This window comes from Ixodes scapularis, unplaced genomic scaffold (genome assembly GCF_016920785.2).
Source record: "Ixodes scapularis isolate PalLabHiFi unplaced genomic scaffold, ASM1692078v2 PGA_scaffold8__174_contigs__length_109621045, whole genome shotgun sequence".
NCBI classification, from domain to species: Eukaryota; Metazoa; Arthropoda; class Arachnida; order Ixodida; family Ixodidae; genus Ixodes; species Ixodes scapularis.
Genome location: NW_024609883.1, coordinates 80361183 through 80371091, shown reverse-complemented (window position 1 = coordinate 80371091; position 9909 = coordinate 80361183). Strand labels below are relative to the sequence as shown.

At 47.2% G+C, this 9909-nt stretch overlaps 1 protein-coding gene across 1 annotated transcript; it reads right to left on the bottom strand.

Annotated features, from left to right (window-relative positions):
* Window positions 1-208: 208 nt before the first annotated feature.
* LOC120836567 (juvenile hormone acid O-methyltransferase-like) lies at window positions 209-9342 on the bottom strand. The gene is made up of 3 exons (XM_040205537.1): window positions 8788-9342; window positions 2081-2237; window positions 209-381 (listed from the first exon to the last, which is right to left on the bottom strand). The coding sequence occupies exons 1-3, from the start codon at window positions 9340-9342 to the stop codon at window positions 209-211; spliced, it is 885 nt and encodes a 294-aa protein (XP_040061471.1).
* Between the last annotated feature and the right edge of the window lie 567 nt (window positions 9343-9909).

Sequence of the window (9909 nt, the reverse complement as noted above, 5' to 3'; positions counted from 1 at the left end):
TTGAACATAATAATTTCTCAATGGGATTTGACGGGCATATATCACTCGTGATTTGTTAGTTTGAATTCCCTAATTTCTTTTGCGTACTTTTGTGTAGACAAAAAAGGTGTCTACATGCATGTACCGGTACCTCTGCCACACTGTATGAATGACGTGAATTTTATACAAAAGACTGGTAGAATAACCAAATTGACTTCTTTTTTTAGGCTCATTTGGAAACTTTTCTGGCGTGAACAACGAAGTTGTGCCCGATATACTGTGGATCCCCGGCCGGTGTTTCAGTGCAAAACTTGCGGATAACCGCGGCCACGTCCCTCTTGAATTGCGTCTTTAATTCCTCGGGCAGCATGGGTAAAATGGGGTTCAAGGAGCGTTCCCTTTCTGAAAAAGAAAAAAAAAAAAATGATTGCAAAAAACGTTTTTTTTTTTTTTTTTTTTTACGACAGAAAAAAAAAGAAAAAAAAAAGATCGTTAGGTAAAGCGAATTATCTGTCCCAATAACGCTATTTAGCCATGAAAATGCCCCGTGATCTTTGGAAGTGTCACTTCTGAAAGTAATCATGACATGACGTACCCTACCGGAAACTCCTGCATAACTTTTCACTATCTGGATTAGGGAAATGGAAATCTAACTGGAACTGGTTCTGGAAACCTGGAGTCCAGATTGCAGGCAAGGGAATAATTTCTGAAAACCTGGAATCGAGATAGAATCCAGATAGATTTCCAGTTCCATAACCCAGATAGCGAAAAGTTATACTGGGTTTTCTGGAAGGGTTATATACCATGTAACCTCCTGCTCTGTGTCACAAATCATACTTAGTTTTTGGGGACTTGACAAATTTTCGACCTATGTATTCGCCGAGTTTCTTTCCTAGACAGACCACGGTCATTATATCGTCACCTCCTTGATAGCGAGGGCACAGTGCTGGTACTGTGCCTGGAATGCTTCTCTGACTGCTGTGTTTAGCGTCCTATTCCGCCCATCCGTCGATGGGGGGGTCTCGAAGTGGTAACAGATGACGTCACAAAAGCCAGAGTGTCACGCTGTCGGATGTCGCAATCCTGGCGGTTGGTCGTAGAACTTCCGGCAAAAAGCGCGAGCAAACGCGAGTGTCGCTGTCGTCGCGGCGTCCCAACACCTGGCCGCCGAAGCTTCCGAGGACTGTCCAAGCAGGAGAGCGACCTGCAGCAGAACAGGCGCCAGCCACGTCCACCAGCGATGCTGTGACGCCGCCAGTATTGCGGCCTGCGGCAGCGTGACAGTTCCACGGCGTCATCAAGCGGTGCGGAAATCGAGGGACCACTTCATCGGACGCGGGAAACAAACCAGTCAGAGACGTGCTCCAGTCACCGCATATAGTAATGGATTTTCGGCGAAGATGCAAGTTCCACCTGAACGAACACACCTGTCCAAACTGTGCCACCGCGATGGCTTATATAGCAGGTGATATAGCAAACGCAGCCGTATACAGCCTTGTTATATCTATAGTTATGTCACTGACAGCTTCAAATGCGCACAGTCCCGATAATCTTATTATCGCTCCCCAAGAACGAATGACGGAGCAAAAGCATGAGCATACTAAGCGATGGCCTGCGTTTGTTAAGTTGTTCTTGTTAGTCCCTATAGTTCTCTGCAATGAAGAAGGTACTCCGGCAGCTTTTAGCGTTGTTTGTCGCCGCTGTCACACGCAGAGTGCGCGTTTCTACGTGTTTTGGGAGCAGGGAGAACAGTCACCCGCGAGTCTAGTCCCTGGAAAGTACGAGTAGATTTGTATACATACACATACGCGCGATGTGACAGGAGAGGAGAAGTCGGGAGAACAATCAGAGGCGCGTCACTTCGTATAGCCGTTTGAATCGGACAGACAACTTTTCAGACAACATTCATGGCGGTACGTCGAGAGCCGCTGTCTTCACAGATAGGTCTTGAGAACCAGCGTCGTTTTTAGACGAAACTGCACCGCAGAACGTTAGCGAGAAATCGATCCATAGCCGAGGATCTTTTCGTCCGGTCACGCGTGGGCGTCGGCATAAGGAACTATGACAAAGTCTTTACGAAAAGAAAAAAAAAAAATCTTACCGATGTGTTTCTCCACATTTCCGGGGTCTGTGTTTTGGGTCAGTACCTTCCAGGTGCGCGGCTTGAGGTTGGCACCCTCGAGACAGCGCAGCACGTAGGAGCTAAGGTCCGACGCGTGTTCGATGTTTTGAGTTTCTGGAATGAAACGCTCGACGGCCTATACGGGAAACAAAATAGAAAAGATTGTATACACGAGTAAGCGATTCACTCCTCTATAGGCATGTCGCCCTCCACACACAGAACGGTGCACTGGTTATAGGCCCGCGCTTTCATTTGAGTGACGTGCCAAACTATATACTCCGCTTCACTTTTAAGTACAACCGTAGTCGACGCGCGCTGCGATTCGACGGAGTCAACCAAGCAGCTCGAAAAGTGAATCGTCACGGTGCCGCTTGGTTCAAGTCTGAACGCGTGCCTGCGCGTTCACACTTTCATTAGTGAAGACAGAAAGCTCGCGCTGAAGGCGGAGCTTCTAGTCTCAGCTTAAGGGTGAACGGAGTATAAACCAAACCGCAGTCACACAGCTAATACATTTCATCATATACTAAAGACAGTGTACAGACACTGTCTGACGCGTATTCCTTCCTTGTATCACCGGTCCTATCATATTTACCGCACAAAAACTGTCCGTATAGAGATGTTCGAAGCACACGTATTTGTATAACGAAAACCCGCTTATTTCGAACCATGCTTGTGGGAGTGTCCACCGATAAGCCTGTCATCATGTCTGCAGAGAAACTCCGCGCCTTTCGTGTAATATATATGAGTAGGTTGACTGCGGTTAGGGCATCCAGCGATCTTATATACACTCTCGCTACGCAACCAACGAAATTGCGGTATTTGGTGATAAGACGGCCAAAGATCGAGTCACGAAGTTATAAGAAAATGCTTTACTAAGGGGAGGGGGGGGGGGGGGGGGGGGACAAAGTAGGGCCAAATGGGCGCATATACTGTGCCCATTTCTCCCCTGGCGGTTCGGACGTCTCGCGGTGCCGAAGATTGCACTATATATATATATATACTACAATCTCCGGCACCGCTGTGATTGGGTAATTGTATAAGAAGGATTCGATCGCCGACGTAGCACAAATTGTGGACGGCTGCAAGAACCGCGGATCGTAGGGAAAGGAACATGTCCTTCTTTCGTTTTCCTCGGGACCTTTGCGTGTGAGTATAGACGGCGTTTATGATATCCCGTTCCTGTTCTCGATTGATGCATCTCAACTAAATGATGGGGTATATCATTTTAGCCGGTGGCAATGGGCAGTTCGCTGCAGGTCTGCAGATTTTGAAGCCATTTCCAAAAAAACATAGGTCAGATCAAACTGAGCCGGATTCTTTGTGTAACAAACGTGTGTGCTCCTATCATTTTCACGGGGACGACTTCAGCAACCCGATTTTGCATAGTCCGGGGTGAGGAATCGCTCGGAGATAATATTTAAGTGCATGTCTGTACACTGCATTTTATTTACATATTCGCCCTCTTTTGTTTGGCAGCAAGCTCAGTGGCGCCGTCTTTTGGGTAGCCCCGGCACACTTCCGGTCCACGTATACTTCCTAATTTTTTACTCATTCTTTTATCGTTAGAGTGAATTAAGTCTGACAGTGCTATAAGTGGCGATTTTCAGAAGATAGCGTGTATATTTGAAATAATACATAAAAAACAAGCAAAACCTGCCGTTTAGTTCAGAACCGGAAGTGGCTGGGGGGTTATTTGCACACTGGCAGCACCACGTTTGAAGTCACGAGAGAAAGAGCGAATATACTGTAATATACTGCAATATAACTGTAATATAGACTGTCAAAGATCGAAGAGATCTAAAGTGCGAGCTCTCTTTTTCGAAATGGCTTTGTATACTTCGTCCTTCTGCATAGTCTATGTCAGGGGTGGCCACAATGGAAGAAACACATTTACGTGACGACTCTGGCCGCTCTTCCTGCGGGGAGCAAGCGACCAGATCGTGTTCGGAGCTAGCCTCGAACTAGGAGTAGTTAGTTCCGCGCCGCCGCGGAGGGCGCTGAGGTATGAGGTCCCTCCTCGGCGGCCACGGTGTCGGCACGTAGCGTGCTCGCCTTTTTCGCGGTGTGATGATGGTGTGCGGCCAGTGGCTGGCCTCGTGTTTTGCTTTGGTGCTGTGTCGATCACAGGTGCCACCATCCTGCACGAAGGCCAGCCTTAACCCGAAGAAGGAAGATAACACAGATTTACGGACTCTGGCGACTTGGAGGCGAAGTGGCGGCGGTGAGGTGCGACAAGAAGCGGTGAGCGAGGGAATACGGTACCAGCGCTTGGAGAAGCAACCGGAGCGGTCGGTTTGGGGGGGGACCCTAGAGTTCCTGTATAGGCTCCCTACGGGAGCCAGAGTTGCGCATTTGTTTTCCCCGCGCCGCCACGCCGCTATTCGCCGAGATCCATCACGTGAGGAGCAAAGCATCCGGTGGCGTGCAAGAAAGCCACCTTTACGGTCGCTCCGCCGACGTTTCTCTTGCCCCGGCGTATGTTTCCCTGCTTTCTGCCTCCTTTTCCTCCTTTCCTGTTTTCCATGCGCGGCGGCGCGCGCGGCGCCGCTATTCGCCAAGTTTAGTCACGTGAGGAGCAAAGCATCCAGCTCGTGCGGGAAAGCCGGCGCTACGGCCACGCGCCGAGGCGGAATGCGCAACTCTGCTACCGTAGGTAGCATATACAGGAACTCTAGGGGACCCTATACTTGTGCGCCATCTATCCCCGTGCGAGTGAAGCGCGCTTGGCGCGCCGAACATAATCTGGACGCCGCGTCGGACAGGGAGTCATCACCTAAATGTTTTTCCACCGTGGGGATGGCCAAGCTGCGGCTCGCGAGCCACACGCGGCTCTTGGCGTGTTAAAGTACGGTTCACGGCTCCCTCCCCTACCCCTCTACCCCCCTCCCCCGCCTCCCTCCCGGTCACGTGAGCACTTTCCCAGAAAGAAAAATGAAACACGTATCAAATCGAAAAACAGGTTGCGGTTTGGTAGACTTGTGTTATTTTTACATTGCGTACAGTTGGACTGCTTTTGACTCGGATAGATTGAAAGTAGTTCGAGTTTCGTTCATTGCTCTTGACAAAAGTTTGCACCCCCCCCCCCCTCCCCCTTTCTGTGGCTCTTGGAAGTTTCGTGGTATTGTTTGCGGCTCTTCGGCCGTCAGCCCGGCCACCCCTGGTCTATGTTATTACAATATCGATGATCGAATCATTCGGATTAGTCCAAAATGGTCCAGCCTATCAAAATACAGTTTTCTTCTGGAGAACAGCTTTCCACATCGTAAAAATTTATAGATGCAGACTTTTGGCATGAAAACATGCTTGAGCTCCACGAACTCATTAACAACCATTATAACACGCTGTAAGTATTCGTGGTGCGCGCACGCTCTCACAACCAATACGTCCCGATTCTGCGATTTCAAAAACAGTGTATTGTACACCGCAGGCTGAAGCAAAACAGAATGTTAAGTTGGGCTAGTTGGTTGTTCATGACTGGAAGGGAGCGCCGAAAGACAGGGACAAAAGAAGTAGGTAACGACGACACGTGGCGCACTCGCAACTGAAGGTTTATTGGAAAATACAAAGACTTAAATACTATAACAAACCACTTCATTTCCTGTCACCCCACTCTCTCTCTAAAAATAGAATCTCCTTATCTAACAATGCCACAGACGGCTCGCTGACGCACTTGTCAACGCCCCTTGTTTTGATAATGAATGCTTCGTGTACTTCCCTTGTGGTTTTATCGCTGTGTCGTCCCAGGATGGCGGTGTTAGTAAACAAAGGTGTGCACGGGCATCTAGCGCAATGTACTGCCAGATGCCCTGACGGCGTCTGTTTGACAGCTGACGCATGTTCTCTTGCACGTTCATTGACGCAGCGGCCAGTTTGTCCTACGTAGGAACGCCCACATGATAATGGAATGTCGTAAACAGGCAGGACAAACAAGGCAGGACGTGGCGAAGGTATCGCCACGTCCTGCCTTGAAGCAGCGTTGAAGAAATCATGTGAACATGAAATGGGCAGGAGTTTTCTGTTGCAGGTTGATCGCCTATTAGCTGCGGGTTTCCCGGGAAGAACACTTGCTGATGCAGCAGATGGATTGAAGAGAAAGTTTAGAGGCCTTCCACAGAAAGCTCATGAAAGACCAAAAGGTAGACCAGCAATCATACCCTACCTTCATGCCGTATCCCACAACCTGAAAAAAGTGGCGGGGCGCTTCAACGTTCCGGTGGTTCTCACGGCCCCTAGCAAACTTTCGTCTTTGTGCAAGCGAATTAACTACCCACACAGGGACAGGGAAGAATGCACAACAAAACACAAAAATAAGTTTTTGGAATGTTCATCCTGTGTCGTTTACGACATTCCATTATCATGTGGGCGTTCCTACGTAGGACAAACTGGCCGCTGCGTCAATGAACGTGCAAGAGAACATGCGTCAGCTGTCAAACAGACGCCGTCAGGGCATCTGGCAGTACATTGCGCTAGATGCCCGTGCACACCTTTGTTTACTAACACCGCCATCCTGGGACGACACAGCGATAAAACCACAAGGGAAGTACACGAAGCATTCATTATCAAAACAAGGGGCGTTGACAAGTGCGTCAGCGAGCCGTCTGTGGCATTGTTAGATAAGGAGATTCTATTTTTAGAGAGAGAGTGGGGTGACAGGAAATGAAGTGGTTTGTTATAGTATTTAAGTCTTTGTATTTTCCAATAAACCTTCAGTTGCGAGTGCGCCACGTGTCGTCGTTACCTACTTCTTTTGTCCCTGTCTTTCGGCGCTCCCTTCCAGTCATGAAGCAAAACAGCATGCCACCAAGGAACTCGACAACGGCCCTGCAAAACAGGGCGCCACAAAAAGCAGGAATTTCAAGGACGTCGCCAGTGGATAAAATTGGTTGAGAAATAAAGAATTGTCAGTGTTTAAATGAAACTGTCCATTTTTATCTAAAGGGTGTTTCAAAATACGACTTATGATCCACACTAAAATTGCCCGCAAATATCAGCAATCTGAGACATTTAGTATGACTAATTCTCTAATACCTGTTTTACTGGTCACATTCGCGCAAAAAAATATTTCGAAGTCTCGACTCCGATTAATATGAGGAAGGAGCTGGCTATGGCACAAGACATTCCTGCAAATCACTTTTTTTGTGCGTATTTGGAGTTGAGACTTGAAAATGTAATGCCGTAATGGGACCAGTTAAGGAAGCATTTGAGGAACGCGAAGTCGCTGATTTAGGCTGCCCATTTTATACCTTCAATATATTTTGGGGACACCTGGTAAAATGACTGCTCAGTCTTATCGTGTTTTTCTGCAGGTGCTCGTACTGAGAAATAAACTACTAGCGGACCATTACCCTTTTAAAGTTGCATAACTCATCAACGCTGATTGGTTGCATCGCGTGCTCATAAAGGCTTCCTACGTTACATTACATATAAGTGTTAGATGTGTCCACAAATTTTTTAAATTTCATATCTCATCAGCGTTTGCTATTTTATTCAAACAGTTGTGTTTGAAGACGCTTTAAATATTATAATTTCCCCCAAACATAATTTTGCTCCAAAAATGTTTAGGGAACATGCTGCGACACATATTGAGCAAACGCTTGCATCGACCGAAAGGCCTGCGGCGCGCTCTTTGCCCACCGGCGAATGTTTGGTAACCGCGGCTTCCATGGCAATAGGTGGCGCCTCCTACCACTTCCAATTCAATAGGAAAAACCCAAGGTTGCTGGTCCTCCAACCATTCAAACTGCGCCAAACCTGTCCGCGCCAAGGCCATTCTATTGTCGGGGAGTTGGATGTACTTTCCCTAGTAAGATATTAGTTATAAGCGTGAAGAAAATAGGCCTACGCTATGCATTTGTTAACCCATACTCCGGCGCTAACAGCGTGTCGTACCAGCAGATCGATTCGAAGATTATACTGCGTGTTATTTAGACACTTCGCCCTTCGGGGTTAGAGACGATAAAAGCGGGACCGAATTCAGCCTTTGCGGTTGCGAGGAACGTTCATCCTTCTTAAGCCGAGGTCACAAAACCCTGAGTGCAGGTGGGCACACTCTGTCTTCATCTTAGATATCTCTATTTTTGTTCCAGCGTTCTTCTCAATAGCATTTAAGCGTAAATTACCCTGTAGCAACACAATGCGAAGAAATTTTCGTTGCAGTGAACGACCATTTAGACTCGAGATTACGCAGTACTAGACGTGGGCATATCGGAAGGTTTTTATCCATGAACACGGTGGGGTTGAAAGGGATGAGTCAAGACCATAAATAATCCGAATGTCGTGTAAAGCTGTGAAACCCTTTTTTTTTTTTTTTAAATTGTGATTCTGAGGTTTGCAACCAAAATAGAAGTTCTCGTAGAATTTTGAGTTCACTTTCTGAATCATTAGGCTTAAAATTAATGACATACAAATGTAATCTTTGAAGAGTTTGCCAAGCAGAGTAGCTTCGCTTGCCTTACGCGTTCGGTTTCAGTTGATAACAGGAGACAATGTATGTATGGTTTATGCATTAAATTTTTAACTGAATGCACTAGGAGGCTCGTGTGTCTTTATAGAACACAGACTGACAGGATGAACTTTGAAGCTGCGCGTGCAAAGATAAGTGGACTCGCTGTTGTGGATTAGTAGGAACCGTTTCATCATTCGCTAAAAGGTCAAAATATAAGAACTAGATGAACGAACACACTCACTGCTTTGTACGACTTCCATCGATCCATTTCCACGATTCTCCTCCACACCGTGTACATCGCGTGTCGAGCCGTGAACACTAGCAAGCACTCGCCGTCGTCGGTCATCAAGTTTGCAACGTTGTGCAGAGCCGCGGTGAGGTCCTCCGTCCAGTTGAGTGCGAAGAAAGAGTAGACGCGGTCAAACTCGCCGTACTTCTGCACGAGTCCCGAGACGTCGCTTTCGATGTCATGTACCTCGTACGTGATCTGCGGATGACCAAAGTTCTCTCTGGCGTACTCCACCATTGCTCGGGAGACGTCGGTGGCCACAATCCTGCGGCAGGGCTGACAGCGCGGCAACAGTTCTTGCCGAGTGAAGTCGCCCGTTCCGCAGCCCACGTCGAGAAACTGCTGGCTGACGTTCGGCTCGCTATCGAACGACATTTGCGCCGAGTCGAGAATTTGGATGTTAAATTTTCGCTGGCCGTGGTTGGCTTTGATGTAGAGCTCCGGAAGAATCGTCGACTCAAGTGGCTGATTGTCGGCAGTGTTAGCATCGGAAAAAGCATTGGCCATGTCGCTGCAAAAGTTTTCCAAACTGCTGAAAAAAACACACACACACACAAAAAAAAAAACGCGTTAAGTTATTGCTCTGGTAGGAATTCCTGTAACATGAGCCTGTAGCTCGGATGATTGACCTAAATTTACGTGATATCGCAAGTAGAAACTGGTCCTGGATCTTTACTTAGTACTTCAATTCACGGTACAATTACTGTTTCGCAGAGGCTTTAGTTTCATCGTTTTGAGCACAGCCTGCTCTCTTTCAAGTGTAAAGTTAAAAAAAAAAAGCAGGCTCTGCTCGAAACGTAGAAAATAAAGCCTCTTCTGTTGCTCACAATTTGTTCTACGTCCGATACTCTCTTGGTAAAGATCTGCTTATTAACACTTTGGATTTCGGTGACTACTAGTATATAGGGGTGAGCAGCGGAAAACGATGAACAATGATTGACACGCAAAACACAAGGAGCGTATGTCTTAAATACCTGATATGAATTACATAACATTAAATTGTCGTGGTAAATAAAAAAACCAAAGAAATTCTAAAATTATTTTTGCAATTTCTTTTGTTTTGTTTTTTGTGTG